Source organism: Corvus cornix, chromosome 1A (assembly GCF_000738735.6).
Source record: "Corvus cornix cornix isolate S_Up_H32 chromosome 1A, ASM73873v5, whole genome shotgun sequence".
Lineage (NCBI taxonomy): Eukaryota > Metazoa > Chordata > Aves > Passeriformes > Corvidae > Corvus > Corvus cornix.
In genome coordinates this window covers 5,278,017-5,295,705 of record NC_047057.1, presented here as the reverse complement: position 1 = coordinate 5,295,705, position 17,689 = coordinate 5,278,017, and the positions used below count along the sequence as shown (strand labels likewise).

Here is a 17,689-nt window from a genome sequence, read left to right as displayed (position 1 = left end):
TCTCCTGGATCTTTCTGCCAAAGGCTGACATTATTGAAAGTTTGATAAATACAAGAATTATGGGCATTTCCACAAAAATCAGATTGTTTAAAATCTACAATTTTGTGGCAAATGTACAGCCATTGAAGGAATAATTTTTTTCAGCATACTCAACAGTTTTACCTATTCGATTCCCATTTAGTTCATGGGTTTTGATGTGAGAACGATTTTTTTAAGAGAAGGCTCAGATACAGGAAATGTACAGTAAGCCACACATCTTCCCCAAAAAGATGCTTTGACCTCCAGTGTGGAATCTGTGGCATTTTGAGCATATGGGTTTTAATTTTTTACTCTAAACCTATCTCGAATCAGGAGGAAAAAAAGTCATATACCAAAAAGTACAGTATTGTATTGTTTTATGGCATTTTCTGATTCACATAGCTATTTTTTGATTTTAGTGCAAAACGAAACTCATCTGCTTATGCAATACAGAAAGAGATAAAAATTTCTGCATTTTAGAATCTTTTGTTGCAAGTCACTGAATGGCAAGACTTTTTCTCCCCACAGATTTCAGAAAGCCTAATTTTCAAAGTCTCCATTATTAATTAAATATCAAGCGAATTAGTTAACATTTGCCTGGGCATGGTTAAAGACCATGCACCCAGGAAGATTTCATATAACAAAAAGTGCCCAACCCTAGAAACATTTCTTTTTTCCATTTAATGCTCATAAAATTTTACAGACAACAGAATCCTTTCTTAAGCTTTATTTAAGAAATCGAATACTATTATAGTTCAATATATATAAGACACATCCAGTATTGTGTTCCTGATAGCAAGTGCATAGATTTTGTTAAGATATCATTTTTATATTTAATTTTTTTTATTTGTTACTCAGTAGCACGTTTCATGATCACACGAAGGGATATTCCCAGTGATTTTGCTAAGAGCATGAGAGAAAAAACAGAACACAGCAAAGTAGTGAAACTACAACAGAGATGAGGAACAAAAACGATCAGGCAAACTATCAGTACAGTCGATTCCTGATAAGTGAATAATCTGATTGCTTGGTCACAATGCTTTATTCACTTATCAGGAATGATTCACACTACATTTTGTTAAAATGTTTTCCTTAGCCTAATACCTAAGAGTCACACTGGGCAAAGGCACACACACTCTGGCAGGCTATTCTTTAATCAGCAAGTCTTGTGACAGTTTGGTAATTTCCCATGGCGATACACATACAGCTAACAAAGAGACATTTTGCTAACACTGCAAGGTGCCTTACATAATTGAAATTAAAAGCATGTGTTTAAGCAGGACAAACTGTTCAGCTGCATTGCTTTAAGGAACTCATTTTTCCCCCACTGTTGAAATTAAAAAAAAAAAAAAGAAAGAAAGAAAACCCTGTATCTTTCAGCCCTGAGTATTTAAAAGAAACCTAACTGCAGTATAAGTCTTTTTTTTTCAGCTGTATTTTTGGAAGAAAAGACCCTTCACAAAGCTCTAGTTTCTTTCCTAAGACCAAGTTTGGAGGAAAAAAAAGAGAAAAGTAAAAAAGAAAATATCCACAGCAAGCTAAAAAAACCCAAAGAGCAATTCTGATTCATCCATCATGCAAGTCAAGACTTACTTAATTGAATCCACTGGTGTCAAAATTATCCAAATCGAGATGATAAAATCTAGAGGTGTCAAAGACCCAGGATATAGTCTGACCATCAGGTTCTGCTTTCCTGCCTTGGCTTTCTGCTACAGGCTCCCGTGGTTTTAGATTAAACCTAGAGCTGTTTGGACCCCTGACAACAGACCCTGTGGGACGGCACTGGAGCTTGCTGGGGGCTCCAGACTCATCACTTGTTTGCTTCTCATGGAAACGGAAAAGTGAAAAAAAGAAAAAAAAAAAATTTAGAAAAATAGATCGAGCAGTAACAACCAGGCCAACTCACAAGCCACCAGAAAATTTCAAAACTCTTCCAAACGCAGGAACCAACATTGCTGCTGACACCACACGGATACACCCAGTGCGCCAGGACCTTGTCGGACGGTATTGATGGGGCTGTGTGTGTGTGTGTGTGAGCCAAAGCCAGAGCGCCAGAAAGACCAGGGGAGAGGAGACAAAAGGGAGGAGTGTCGTTTGGGTCTCATAAGAGCACTTTTAAGTGGTCTTTGATTCCTGAGCATTACAGAAAGTGGGACAAAGGAAAGGGATGGGGGCGTATGGCTTGAATTCCAGAGAGCACTTGCCAGTGCTTCTCTCTCCTCCTTAGGTTTGGTTTGCTTGGTTTTGTTTTTTTTTTTTTCCCCCTCTCCAAATTGTAGGCTTAGTATCTGCAATCAGAGGAGAGAAGAGACTTTCTGTAAACCAGAACAACATAGATTTTTCTTTTGCAGCTTTTATTTCATCGTGGTAGACACCGGTTGGGGGAGAGCAGAGAGATTCTTGTGAGGAGGAAAAAATTATAGGAAATGAAAGAATAAAAAAGTGAAGAGCCAACTGTAAAAAATAATGAGAAAAAAAGTGCTATGGTATTTCTTTAGTCCCTTTTGAGATTTGTGTAATACTATCAGCCAATGCTGAGAATGATCTGCTTTGTAAGCCCACAGCAAAAATATCACCCATTGGAACAACGGGGGATCTTTTTCCATCATTTATTTCTCCTTCTTTTTATTTTTATCTTTTTTTTTTTTTTTTTACTTCCACTGGCTTTAGTAGAAAGTTTTCCTGTGCTCACTTGGATTTTGTTATATTTTTAAAAGAATTATATGTATAACTGCACATAACAAGCTTGATCACCTGGTAGGATTTTGCAGGCTCTCCCAGCCCTAGTTAAGACGTGATTAGTTTCTAGGGAGAGTTTGAGTAACGCCATATGCCATCAGATTACTGTGCAGTTTGGAAGAAATCCCAAGGCTATATCCTCCTCTTCTTGAATGTTTCATATGCTTCTGTGAAGTAGTGGCAGAGTATTATTTTTTTTTTTTAACAACTAGGAAGAAATGATCTCCATAATCCACACTTTCCAGACTGACTGAAATGTCACAGCAAAAAAAAAAAATCTTTTCCGGTGGCTTCTGTGTGTTTGTGTGCAGAAGGTTTTGCAGTTTGAAGGCTAACAAAAACTACCTTTAATAGGACTTTGCAGGAAACTCATTTAAAATGCTTCCTGCTCCAAGAGATTATCCAAGTGATAAGGCATGACTAGGGGGAGGAAGAGAGGAAAAAAAAAAAAAATCAAAGAAACCAGAACATGTCTAAAATGTACAAATCCTCTTTTGCCCCCCAATCAGCTATTCACTTAGGTGGAATCGACTGTATCTTTTGTACACAACCAACAAATAGAGAAAAAAAAAAACAGGCACGTGAAACAGTGAGGTGTGCAGATGTATTACCAACACAGAATGACCACCAACAATACAACACACAAAGTAGAGAGACAAGTATTAGGAAAATGGTTTAATATTGGAGACAGAAGCAAAAAACTGCATCACACAATAACATACGTTACAAAAATAAGTCTGACTGTTTCAACTACACGGTTATGTTCACAATGAGGACAGAAGAATCAGAAAAAACTCTGATCTAAACAGCAAAAAAGCAAACCCCTAACGTTTTAACTAATACATTTATCCACGCAAAGTGACCGAGTACTCCTAATTCTAATTACCTTATTGTGTAACTGCACGATACAGAATAAAAAGTGAAACTTACCGCTTTTGTTAAGACAAAATTCTAAACACTAGATATAAGCAAAGGGAAAAAAAGAAATCAAGCCAAAGTTTTGAATTCTCGAAACAAAACCAACTCTCTTTCTACCATCCAGAAATCAAACTTGAAAATCAGTCATGATCGAGGGGGCCCACGAGAGTAAGCCACAAAAATTTCCATTTGTTTTTTAATCTCCAGTATAAAAAGTTCCACTGGTACAAAATGCATAAGTACAATCAAGTTGTAGAAATAGGAAAGCCTGCTTTTTTTTTTTGCTTTTTTTTGTTCTTTTTTTTTTTTTGGCTCAAATTCCATCAAACAACAAAATCCAAATGCATCAATAAAACAGAAACAATACTCAAATGGTCTTACAGTTTCCACTAGATTGCATTAACTTTGGCTTTTCTCAGACAATAGTTAAAAACTAGTTTGTAATTCTAAACAAAATGATAGTATTATTAATCTACAAACAACAATTCCCACAGCACGAAAAAAACACAAATACATAGGTTTGTTTTTTTTTTTTTTTGTATGACATTATCCAAAAAGGTAATGAAACTACAGGATATTTTTTTCCTTTTGTTAATTAGCACTTAAGATAATAAAAACAGAAACAGTAAAATGATTTCAGAGTAGCACAAGCCAAGGAACTGTAACCCCTATGGTGAAAGAAAGATGAACTTGTTACTCCTTTGAGGACTGCCATTTCATTGCAATTAGCTAATTTGTTTGAAAAAACAACTAGTCTAGTCTTTTGATTAGAATTTTGTAAAGCAATTTCCCTTGTTTTACTTCCTCTCTTATTAGGCCCTTGCACCCTTGCAGCTTTTTCCTTTCATTATTTTGAAAGAGAACTGGTAGATAATTTGCCTCCCAGAAGGCATATGTTTGGGTATTTGGTTTTGTATTTGAATTTTATTTATTTATTTATTTATTTATTTATTTTCCCAGAGATGGACACTTTTTCTAAGCAATGACTCATCTCAGTTGACTGGAAGTACAGAAACATTGCTCCTCTCCCACTGCTAAGCCAATGTCCCGTGGAGTAATTCAGGGCAGCCTGGTGCCGAGTTACACTGCCCAAGGACCAGAGGCATCACCGCTCTAACTGGACTGGAAAACCCACAGGACACATCAGGGCATCTACAAAAGCTTTGGAAATTTAGACGGTGGGTACAATGAGAAAAATTAGTGAAACAGTCTCTAAACAATCCAAATGATGATCTCATATTATATATATATATGTACATATATATAATATAACGTACGTGAGATGATACTTTGAATACGCACAATTGCTGCAAGTAGTACAAAATAGCCCTCAAAGGGTGTAGGAAGGCCCCAGCAGTAGTAAAAACATGAGAAAAGTATAGATCATTTATTTATAAGTGCATGTGCTATAAGAAGGAAACTTTTTTTGCATCACTAGAGGCTAGTCCTTTCCATCCCAGGGCTCTACATAAAGAAGCATTTAAGTTGGGGATGAGAGACAAGAGTGCACCAGCTGATGTTGCTTATATAGGGCTTAATTTTTAATTTTAGGTGGCTTCAGATATAACCAGATAGAACTAGGAAGTGGAAGAAGGTATGGCACTTTATGACCTGTAGCAGTTACTGCTGCTCACACACATTGGATTGGCAATGAATTCTCTAAACCGGTGGCAAAGAACCGAATTGGGTTGTTGGTCACTGTTTGTGTGGTAGAAACGCAACCTAATCAGACTTACAAGGCAGTGAAAAGGGCTACCAGCATTTCTTTTCTGGTTCCTTACAAAGAGCTTCCTCCAGCAAACACCCACATCAGTCACACAGATATTCCCATGGACCACTGGTACGAGTAAAGTTACTCCTCTCTGTACGAGTGTCTGCAGGAGTAAGCCAATATATTGCCGTGACAAATAATGGCAAATAACACCAAACATTACAGTGTATGTAAACTTTATCCATAAAAAGTAGTTTAACTGCAGTGCACACTGAATTTTCACCCAGGAAGATCTAGTGCATCTGATTTAAGCAAAAGTTCATTTATTTAAATTACAAAAATATTATTAATCTTTTTTATTTTTTTTCTCCTCAAGATTTTCAAATGGTGGATTGACCGCTCCTGGCTGGGAGTGGCTCACACAATAGATAATTAAAGAATTGTTTTCTTTTTCTTTTATTAATACTGAATAGCATATTCCAGCAGCATATTAAAAGCTCTTTAAGAAAAGACAAAATCCCCAAAATCTAAAAAGGAAAACCACAAGTTAATTACGGTTTTAAATAATTTTAGTTATAGATACAGAAGAAATTTAGACAGCAGTAAAATATTTTTGTCCTTCAGATCTGCCCTGTGCATTGTTCTGATTTCAACCATGTATTAAATAAACCACAAAAAACTAAGTATATATATATTTATAGATATAGATATATATATAAAAATAAACAGCAAAATGGTGAATGTATAAAAGGTATTAACACTCAAGACAGCTCTGGGTGGAAAGGGTTAAAAGTTCAAAACTTTCTCACCTTAGAGGTTTCCATACAATATGAAGAAAATACATAGTGAGGTTTGCTTTCACAGCATTGATGTGTGCAGAGTGGTTAAAAAAGTGAAACATGGGCACTTATACAATGTTTTACAAAAAACATCAAAGAGAAATAACAAACAATAACAATTTCAGGCAACAAGACCACAGGATAGCAAGTTAACAAACTTTTTAACCTCTTTTTTTCTTTAAATATTAGGGATTTATACAAAACACATAATAAAATACCCATGTTATCAAATTACTTCACACAAGAAACACACTGAAGCTCTAGGAAGAAAGTACCTTTGGAATTTGGCACTATAGTTTCACTGATTTTTTTTTCTTTAAAAGAAAAACCGATCACATTTTGCTGAACACAAACACACCTAAATTGTTCACAATAAAAAAATGACATCAATGCGTCACAAGCCAACACAAACTTATTCTGGAATATTTTTTCATTTTCACATGAAATTTTTTTTTTTTAAGCAAACAACTTTTTTTTGTGTTTTTTTTTTTGAATCTTCTTTTTGTTCTTGTTGTTCAAGTAAACCAATTTTAAACTTGTCTTTTTATAAACATAGAACACTTAAGACCATAAGACTCATGATGAAACCACAACTTAATTCACAGAAGCACCAACGTAACACATTTTACAGTAACCTTTCTTCTGTACATTGAAACAGTATAAAATATAGGTAATTTCATGTGCATTAAACCATGGATTGTCTAACTGTGAGTCAGTTCAGCAAAAGGTGACACAAGTAGGTAGCATTTGCCCTAAAACAGGGTAAATATTTTCTTATACTAATCTACAAAAAGTGGTTCTATATATATACTTTAATGAGAAAGTGAGCCACCTAAAATGGCCTTATCAAAAAACTTTACACTGCCTGAAAAATGTAAAAACTATTACAGACCTCTAGAGACTTAAAATCAGACAGTTTTATTTCTCAAACTGTTTTGGAAGTAGTCTGTTAGAAACCAACATTCTGTGCCTCTGGACACATATTGCTATTGTCACCAGTGACCAGGCAGAATGCCAATCCCTGTATAATACTTTCAAGTCTGTTTTTTTTTTTTATTTTTTTTTTACGAAATGAAAAAAAACCAACCAAGAAAAAAAAACCCAAAACAAAAAAAACCCAAACAAAACAAAAACTCCAAGGAAAGAAGAAAACCAAAAACCAAAACTAAAAAAACAAAAAAGGAAAGAAAGAAAAAACATTTTGCCACAGGTTGTTTTTAAATCCTATCATTAATTTATCTAATAATAAATTTCAGTCTTGCATGAATGCAGCAATGTTTTTTCACATTGACTTCCCAGAATTCATAGCTAGATGAGGTCACATGCAAATTTCAAAGGTCAAACTAGGTCAGTAGGAGAACCAAATATGATGTGAGGTCAGAAAGACATCAGAAACAATGACGGGACGATGAAACTTTTTTTTTTTGAGACGCCACAGGGACATGCTAGGCAAACGATGGGCTAACGGGCATGGAGATGTCTAGGGAAAAAACAAGGAAGAGGAAAAAAAGTTACACAGAATCTATGCAGCACAAACAAAATCACTTTTATGGGTGCAGGAGAAAACTAATGCAAATCTTTTATCAGTAGAGCCTATGAGCCGTTCACATAATTTGCATTAACTTACAATACTTGTCAACAAGAACACAATGGAAACCCAAAAGAATCCATCTGAAAGGAGTCAGAGAGAATGGATTCCTCTTTGGGAAGAAAAGAGAGGAAAGAACCAGTTTCTACAAATGTAACAGAAAGGTACAGGGAGAGGGGGGGAAACAGGGTCAGACAACTGAACTTTAAACTAGGTAATGGAAACTACGAACAAAATAACCAGACAAATACAAACAAGAGGATAAAAGCATGAACTGTAAAGGGTGGAGGGTTCAACAGTGAAAAAGCGCCCATTCTTGGCACAATTACTCTAGAGACTACTTCAAAGGATCTAGCTAGCATAGAGAGCTGCTCTTTAGGTATCCAATAAGTTAACAATAGGCAATAAATAAATTCCATTATTTCTGAGGCAGTAAAAATTTTGTATAAAAATAGAAATGCTTTTTACAAATAAAATTTACAGGCCTGTGGCTTTCTTTTTTTTTATTATTATTAAATTTATCTCTCAAGAAACATCAAGTATTGTCACTCATTTTATTTTATTTTTTTTTATTTTAAACCCTGTAGCTTTAGAAACAGATCTCTAAATCTTTTTTACATTAATCCTTTCCAAAAAAACAAGAACTTAAAAAAAAAATGAAATATAAAGACGACCAGTGTAAAATCAGACTAATATATAACAATACGTTGATTTGAACCGAAAAAAAATCAGATCTTCTCAAAAAACAAGTTGATGTAGTGGAAAGACTTGTTTCAATTTTTGTTGCAAAATAAGTGCTTCAACTGGCATGAGGCCATTTTGTTTAACCTATAAACTGCTGGTGCCACCCTGGTAAAATACGATCCATCCATAGAAAACAACTTTTATTGTGTGCTAATGGCACCAGGGTTCACAGAGTTAAATTGCACATTTTTTTGTGTGTGTGTGTGCTGTTTGGAATTTCAAGACATTTGTTTTTGTTTCAAAAAGGAGATAAATTATGCTGCAAAACAAAATACAGTAACACAACTCAGTAATTACTTGGCAAGGAAATGGGAGCCAAGTGTAATAAGGACAAGTGGGGAGATGGAAGTGGTAACTGTAAAAATAACTGTCTCTTGGTGAAGGTTGGCTCTATGTTCTTTCTTAACCCCCCTGCAGAGGACAGGTTTGCTCATGGGACTTACCCTAAGAAAGCTAAAATAAGAGCAGTAAGCATCTGGGGTTAAGATCAGTAAGGTTTGCTGTCATTTTTGGAGCGTTTCAGCTGAACCTTCAAGCGTTTCATGCCAATCTGAAAGCCGTTCATAGCCTGGATAGCAGCTTGTGCAGAGACTGGATTGTCATAGCTAACAAAACCTGCAAGACACAGAACAGAGGCGGGAAAGAAAGTCAGCTCTAGGTTAGAACAAATGTCAGAAGGCATTTTGTTAGAATTTTATGATTGCTATTTATTCGACACATTTACCTCGCTTTCAATTAGTTCTTTGATCACATTTCATATCCCATTTCCTCTCCTGTTTCCTTTTGCCTTCCTCTTTACCTTCATAATATTTCTTTACTAGCTGGGATGCAGTTGGCCAGTTTTGGTGCAATGCAGTTTCCATTCTGTTATTTATCTACCTACCTTCGAGACTGAAGATATTTATTACTGTGACACTTTTCAGTGTAGTTTCTACATACCTCCCACTCTATTAGGAAGTGCTATTTAGGCCAGTCTGCAAAAGGGAAGTGAAAACAGCAAGCCTGGTTACAGAATCAACCCCCAAACTGCTTAAACCCACTGGCAGACCTGGGTGTGAGTTCATGTGTGTTATGGAACACTCATCTCCTTGAACTTGGCCTAGGATAGTTTCAACATTAATATTTTGTAATTTTACAGCTCCTTCCAGTTCAAGATCTCAGGGTACCCTAGTGTTAGTTAATTCAGTCTCTTGGTCCTAAAGGGGTACGCAAACATCAAAATTAAGCAGTATCAAAGAGACAATGGCAGGGCTTGATGAGAACTCCAGATCTTCTGCTCCTCGGTTGTGAGCACTAACTAGGAGGATGATGCTTGCTTGGGTAATTCAGAATGGCTGGCCTGGCTCAGATTTCTTTTCCCTGGGAGACTGAAAATGTTCTGTTCATAATATACTCGAATCTCCCTGATTCTGGAAGCTCAGAGTTCATTTTCATATCTGGGCCTCCCACTTGTAATTGCAAAGCTTGCCTAACTGCTGCTCTGCCTCAGCTCGGGCTAATTATTACTGTACTCAGCCTGCTGTTACGCATCTGCTTTGAAATGCTCCCTCTTCTTTCCACTTGAATTTGCCTTAACACGTATCCCTTCACTCTCCTAAAGCATGGATGCCACACACTTTGTCTTCAGTCATAACACACAGGCTTCTTAGTGCTTCTCTTTCACCAACCAGCTTTATTCATTTGTGCTTAGTGTCTGTATACTTTTTGGACTCATAACCTCTTTTTACCATTACTTTAACCTATCCTTTTCTGGTTCTTGCACTGCTACCCTCTTCCAGTTGCAGTTTCAGAGTGTTATTACACCTTCCCCACTGAAAAAAATCCTCCCCCCTTATCAAGGTATCCTTGTCCAGCTGCTCTCCTTCATAGACCATCCCTGTGGCTTCACCTTAAATCAACTTCACCAAACTATTTAAGTTAAGACTCTTCTCTGACAACTCAGGCTAAGTTCTGTTCCTTCCACTCAAAACCACCTCTCACTTAAATCTCAGCAGACCTTCTCCTGGCCAAAGCCAATATGCTCTCTCCATTTTGTTCTGTGGTTGGTTATTTGTTACCACCTTAAGGGATAATAAATGTTCCTCCATACCTTCCTTGGTTTTAGTAACTTGTCACTTCCTCACTTTCTCCCCTAGATCATTCCCTCTTAGTTATTGCCAAATCCTTCCTTCCTTCCTTCCTTCCTTCCTTCCTTCCTTCCTTCCTTCCTTCCTTCCTTCCTTCCTTCCTTCCTTCCTTCCTTCCTTCCTTCCTTCCTTCCTTCCTTCCTTTCCTTCCTTTCCTTCCTTTCCTTCCTTCCGAATTCCTTCCGAATTCCTTCCTTCCGAATTCCTTCCGAATTCCTTCCTTCCGAATTCCTTCCTTCCTCTCTTCCTCTCTTCCTCCCTTCCTCCCATTGTTTGCTAGGAGATCCTGTCTGTTCACATGACTCCAATCATTATCTTAGGTCTACTTCTTGTAGATCTTGTAGACAAGATCATTATCTTGTGTCTCCTTCTATCAGGTCTAGGATTCCCTCAGGGATAGAAAAGGGAGCTACCACGAACTGGAAGGCAGCTGTAGCACTGTCCAGGCAAATGCTCCGCAGCTGAGATGTAGTTACTCCTACCTACCTTGACAATTCAGCATTTCCCTCTACAGCTTCCCTGAGCTTCACTTTATTGTCCTAAGTGCATTCAGAACAGTCTACTGCTATGAACTGCTCATCACTGTAGTTCCTTTCCTTCTTACCTAATTTTACCCACCTGGAAGTTAAGCAAGTGATCTAAACTGGTCACTTAGATGGCACCTGTGGATGGTGAATGAAGAGAAGGAAGCACACCCAGAGGTGGCTTTTCCACCCATCATCCATGTCACCAAATTAGACACCTCCAATGATGGTAGAAGGACAATTAGCTCAGGCTATGCTTACCTTACCTTCCAGGGAGGTGAGACCAGTTACCTCATTCTGTATCTCTTTAACAGCTTCCTTGACTCAGACAGCAATTCAAAGATATAACCTCTGTGCTGCATCGCTGGAATCAGCCCCTATCATTCAATTGTTATTCTGATTCACAATTTGTCTCTTTACACTGAATGCAATACCTACATTAGCTTGTTACGCTCTCATCTTCTTCCTTATTGATAACCTTCATTTATAAAGCTTACTGAGGAATCTGGCATTTCTTCTCTTTATTTGTATTTTTCTGATTGGACCCATTCATCACTTTTTGTCTGAATTTTAAACCACAGGTTGCATGAGGTTGGGATGATGTTTCTTATCAATTCTCAACCCTGTCAAGACAATTCTGATTTTTGTTTTAGATCTTTGGGTATCTCTATAATCAGGATAAATATTTTTAATCATTTGAGTAGCAATTTTGCTGTAAGGCCAGCTGCATTTCTGCACTGATGTAACTGGGTCCCCCCTCCTCTGCCTTACTTTTACATACCTAATTTTTCTTATTCTAAGGTTTATGAAAGGCAAGAGATAAGCTTGAAGACTGAAACCCTTTGTCTGCTGAATCAACTAAATCTCATGGAGCCCATGAGAACTCATGGAAGAGCACTTCCAGATGTAAACAGACTGTCCTGTCATCCTCATCACCCTTTAATACTTCGAGCATTCATTTTGGGTTGGACAAGAAATGAAAACATGCCAAAGTCCTTTTTTTTGCAAAGAAAAGGAATTTTTCATTTTGAGAAGCAGTTTTACATAGAGATTCATCACTGTATATCACTGCCTTGTGACTCACTCAGAATGAACTTTCCCTTCCTATGTCTGCCAGTGGACAGACTTGGACAATTTTTATACTTTTTGGATGTTCAACCTGTTCTCCTCTGTAATTTGACTTCCTCCTCCTTTGGGCAGGAGATTGGAAACTCCAGAGTGGGAAGCCCTAAGCATGCGCAAACTATTACTATTACTATGACTATTAATATTACTATTACTATTGGCAAAAAGACCAAACCAAACCAACAACTAAAAAACCCAAACCCAAACTGTACCATTAATGATTAACTGACCATTAATGATTCAGCAGAGAAATGGGTTCTTCAGCAGCACTATTGTCCTAGGTTTTGGGTGGGAGGACAGAGAAAATAATAAAGCTTTTTGAAACACAAATATGGCACCAAAACAACAAATAGACGATTCTTGCTAATAAAGCTGAGGAGGTACATACAGAGTATGCCAGTACATTAAGCTAGCAGGACTAATTCTGGCTTTGCCTGTGATTTGCAACATCATGAAGTAGTCATCCACCGAATCAGAAAACTCAGCTTCATCTGCCACTTCTACTTTTTATTTTTAAAGCAGAGCTCCCTCCCTGGATGCAGTGTATCTGGGAAGGAAGAATGAGAAATGGAAATAGCTGCCTAAAACTAAAAATACAGAGGATTCCTCCATCGATTGGGTGTTGACACCTCCATTTTCCCTCAAAGAAGATAACCTTGGTGTATCACTCTAAGTTAGGCAATGGTGTCCCACAAACCCAGGCAAATGTGTAAGAAGGTAATCAAAGAGTAAAAGAAAATGCACAAAATGCAAGTGAGGGAAATGAGCTGATTTGAATTGAGCCACCTGCCCAAACTAATTTACATTCTTTCAGCAGTCACCACAATTGCTGCATTTCGATTAATGTAGCTTGATTTGACATTTCATCAAGATTCCTGGAGACCTCAACAACGATTTTGTAACCCCAACATACTAACAGAACTGGCTCCAGATCAATGGGGAGTCCATTTCAACTCCACTTTTCAAATTTGCAGGAGCCTCAGGGACTGCTTTAACCCATTGTAGAAACAGGCTGGACTATACAGGTCTAGATATGAATAATTTTTTGTTAAGCCCAAAGAGGTGAATGCTTCAAAAATGAACTGAAAGACTGTGGGAAAATGCAGAAAGAATGTCACATTCTTTCTATGAACGGAATCAACTTTCTAAGTGTACTATCCAATCCTCTTTTGTCATATATACAGTTGCATTCCTTTACTCTGGGAAAGAATTGCCACTTTTAAGGAAGCGCCAATATTTTATGTCAACCCTTATAAAACTCATGCTTAAGAGATTCTTTCCTCCTCCTAGAACCAACCCGTGTCTTGTATAAGACCATAATTATTAGAACAACGTTTTAAAAGTTTGCCACTCGCTTACATTCTCTGCTCCATTTCATCAAAGCACTGAACTGGTGCATCTCTGCTATTCCAAAGACATCAGCCTTCTTAATCAACCCGAAAACTATTTTTATACCAACATGTCATCTCCTCCTCTGCTGTGATCTAATTTTCTGACAGCTCAAAGTATTCTCTGGGAAACTTGACACCGATCTTGTGAGGCTCCCTTCATCTCTGCCCTAAGGTAAGGGAGATGCCACCTTCCATAACACACTGGAACCCATCCACAACAGCTGGAGCTGCATATCTAGACATCAACTGTCTGCAAAATATTCTGAACTACGTGTACACACCATTCAGTCACTAATTGCAAAATCTTGTACTTAATTCAGAAGAAAGAAATTCCTGTAATGTAGAAGTAATGGGTTAAACATAGAGCTTTTTAAAGTGGCTCAGCTATACAATAGAGAATAATTAGGTATCCATAATAAGGCAATTTAATAGTATACTAAATGACATTCCCCCACATAGGGCATAATTAGTTTCATGTACTTGACACATTCATGCGAGATGTCAGACTGGAAGATTATTATTGTTTTTTTTTCATATCCAATTTTTAGTTAGAAGTAGTTTGTCTGTGTATCTTCCTGCTCATTTGAGGATTAACCGTCCATTATTTTTGGAATGAGTTTCCAGTATGACATTTCTCACATTGCTGTTAATTTTCTTTCCTGGCCCCTTTTCAGTACAGTGCATGTGGTTTTTACTATTTGATTTATTAAATTTGACATACCAAAGCACTTGCTCAAATTGGTCTGTTTGTCAATGAAGACTTTAGCAGAGATAACATTTCCAAAAGGCATGAACATCTGCAGAATGTCCTGGTCTCCAAACTCCTGGGGGAGGTGGTAAATAAAGAGGTTTGCCCCTTCTGGACCTTTAGGAAAATAAAATAAATAAATAAAAAAAAGGAAGTATGAAAACAGCTATTACAAGTGCTACATTTAATCTGTTTTTCCATAATACTTACTGAAGCTGATGGTCAGAAAGCATTTCACTTTCCCACTTTGAAGGAACAAAAGCAAGTGGATCATCAAAGCAGCACAGCTGAAATGCAGCTCTTTAGAGCATCCCATCTTGAAAAGTATTTACTTTGAGAAGTGTTTATTTCATAACTCTACTACAGAAGTAATTAAATTCATTCTATTTCTTCAATTTACATGAGTGTCTTTCAGTATAATTAGGGGTAGGAAAGCAGGTACAAAATGTATTGGCTCTCAAAATACTCCAAGAACTCCACAAGGAGTCCTCTGCTGCTTCCAACACCTGCATGAGTTTGTCAGTTTAATTCCAGTTGCAGGAACTTATGGAAATGGATTGAGGTGAGCTCAGATTTGAGTACCACAGATTTAAACTCAAAGGGCAAAAAAATGATGGAGATAGGAATAAAAATAATAAGACAAAGCACACCTTGTGACTTGGAAGTCAGTGAAGTCAGCGAGAAAAAGACATTCAGAATTAAATTTGTACTGACTCATTTCAAAACGAGCTTTTTTTTTTTTTTTTTTAAATATGAACTCCCCACAGAAAGCTCTGTCTCCTGGAAGAAGCTTTGTAAAGTAAGTCTTTTAAAATAGATCAAAATTAAGTAGTTGGGTTGAAATTAAAGTGGCTTTACACTAAGTTCAGTTTGCAAAGAAAGGTGTAAACTCAAAGGTGCTTTGAATATTTTTCTTACAGACAAAATTTGAGATATGTATTATTAAATTTGTAGGTTAAAACATGCATCCTAGCACTAATAGGTTAATTTTTTCCCCTAGCTCAATTCCGCCTTTACAGCAACACACTGGAAATGAACAATGGATGCCAGGAAGAGTGTGAGATATGATGGAGCCAGACATGGCCTTCCCATGCCGGCTCCAGCAGCATAAGTGGTACACAAATGGAACAAGCATTTCTGCTAAAAACACACCTAGAATAGCCTGATTAAGTACTCCCTTGCTTAATGGAACATAAGCGTGCCTCAGATGTGATGTCCTTGGTTTTCTGGACAGGAAGAGGAAAGCGCTCATCAGATTTACAGAGTTCCTTCTGCAACAGAGCCTCACCTCTCCCACACAGAATCAGGCTGGCTGCTCTGAAGCAAAAGGTAGCAAAGTTTGCCCAAAAGGAGGGGATAAATGAATTAGGTAAAAAAAAAAAAAAAAAAAAAAAATTGGGGAGGAGGGGGAAAAAAAAGATGAAAAAAACTTGTGACCTGGAACTTTTTTCTCCTTGTCACAAGTAAACTATCATTTTCAGCAAATAATATTCTTTAAAAGTAGGGAAAAAATACTAAATAATATTTAAGAACATATGCACAAGGCAGTTCATTGTGCTTCAGAATTTAATATTTATACAGCATTTTTCTCTGGTACTTGTTTGTCCTCAACCACTCCAGACTCTTCACCATTCCATCAGAAATCATGGTAAGAGACAAAACATTGCTGTTGGTATTCAGTAGTGGAATTCACTCAATTGAACTTAACTGCTTACTAACAGATACAAATGTAACAAAAATACTGTATTTTAAAAAGGATGATGCCAATTCATAAAAATAAAAAATAAACCTAAAGCTGATTTGAATGCTTCTGAACAGGAAAAAAATTAAATAGTTAGAAAAAAAATCAAACTCTCCTTCACTATGTATTTTGCAATGACACCAAAACAACAATTTTTTTCTGGTGTCAAATAGTCTATTGTCACTGAGCAAAAGGCCTGAGGTGAACGATAAATGCAGAAAACAAAAAAATATAGAAAAAAGATTTAAAAAAAATCCCCCTTTCATTTTAAATAATCCAAGCTGTTAGCAGCAAATGAAGAAAAGACTTCAGAGAAAATATACATTTTAACTCCAGTGTTCCTATACAATAACCAATTGGAGGAATGCCAAATTTGTCTTCCTAGGAAACACATCCCATAACAGTACCAGATACCATTTCAAAAGAGGATAAAAAAGATTTCTCTTGAGGATATTATACTAGGTTTATTTCCAAAGCTGATCCTTGGCAAGAACAGTAGTGACAACATAGATACAGTCTTAGAAAGCATGCAGTATTTTCCTGTCTTTGTAGAATTAGCTGGAAATTAGGATGAGAGAAAGCAATGAAAAGAGAAGCAACCCCCCAAAAATGCCTGGGAAGTATGAAGGGGAACGGAAGAGGGGAAAAGGGTAACCTCCTTTTTCCTAAACACCTTGTAATTAGTATTCATTTATTCTTAGCAATAACTTCCTGATGTTTATTTGCTGTTGGTGTGGGGAGAGGGGGGGCAATCATTCACTTAGCTGCTTCCCCACAAGACCCACAATTAAGCAAAGAACCACTCAAAGTGAAAACGGATCTTGTCATTAGCTCAAAACCTTAAACTTAATCAGATTAACTCCACTATGACAGAAAATGGAAATCAGAAGACAAAATTGCATCCACAGAGGGATGATTTTTGTTAGCAGCACCTTTTTATATGGGAGTTGGTAAATGCTTTTCTATAAGGAAGGATGGGTGGCAAAGTATAACTTGAAGGACAGACGGTTGAAAAGTGAAACACATTAGAGGTTAAAGAAGGTGACAGTGCTAAGCAGGAGAAAACTGGAGGAAAAAGAAATCACAGATTAGACTGCTCGAGGCCTTCCACGAAGCCTCCATGAGGAAGCGGACGCGTGGCACCGCTTGGCCTGGGCTTGCTGGCGAGGGCGCTTACCTTCCTTCTGGCTGCCCGCGGCGCTCTGCTGCTGCAGCAAGCTCTGGCTGTAGAGGGTGGGCAGCGCAGCGGCCGCGTACTGCTGGATTCCTGAGTAGGCCTGGGTGAGCGCGTCCATCGTGCCGGCCGTGCCGTTCGTCAGGCCTGTTGCGCCGAGTCCTCCGTTCAGGGCCGCCATACCTGAGAGCATTTGAGCAACTTTACAAAAAACCCAACAATAGAGAAAAGAAATTGCACTTGTTCATTAGTGCTTTCCGAAAGTTGTTGGTATTATACGACACTGACAACGACAGCAGTGCA

The 17,689-nt window shown here is 37.4% G+C and overlaps 1 protein-coding gene across 14 annotated transcripts in view; it reads right to left on the bottom strand.

Moving 5' to 3' along the window:
• Positions 1-730: 730 nt before the first annotated feature.
• The window catches only part of CELF2 (CUGBP Elav-like family member 2), a 550,097-nt gene continuing 533,138 nt past the window's right edge, over positions 731-17,689 (bottom strand). For 7 of the 14 annotated variants that reach the window (XM_010407804.3, XM_010407802.3, XM_010407800.3 and 4 more), the window contains 3 exons: positions 17,390-17,587; positions 14,445-14,588; positions 731-9,172 (listed from right to left, as the gene is read on the bottom strand). In XM_010407804.3, coding sequence (XP_010406106.1) covers positions 9,045-9,172; positions 14,445-14,588; positions 17,390-17,587 — 470 coding nt within the window. In that variant the 3' untranslated portion in view covers positions 731-9,044. The remainder of the gene's footprint in view (positions 9,173-14,444; positions 14,589-17,389; positions 17,588-17,689) is intronic. The other 7 variants (XM_010407801.3, XM_010407803.3, XM_039571575.1 and 4 more) reach the window with 3 other exon arrangements.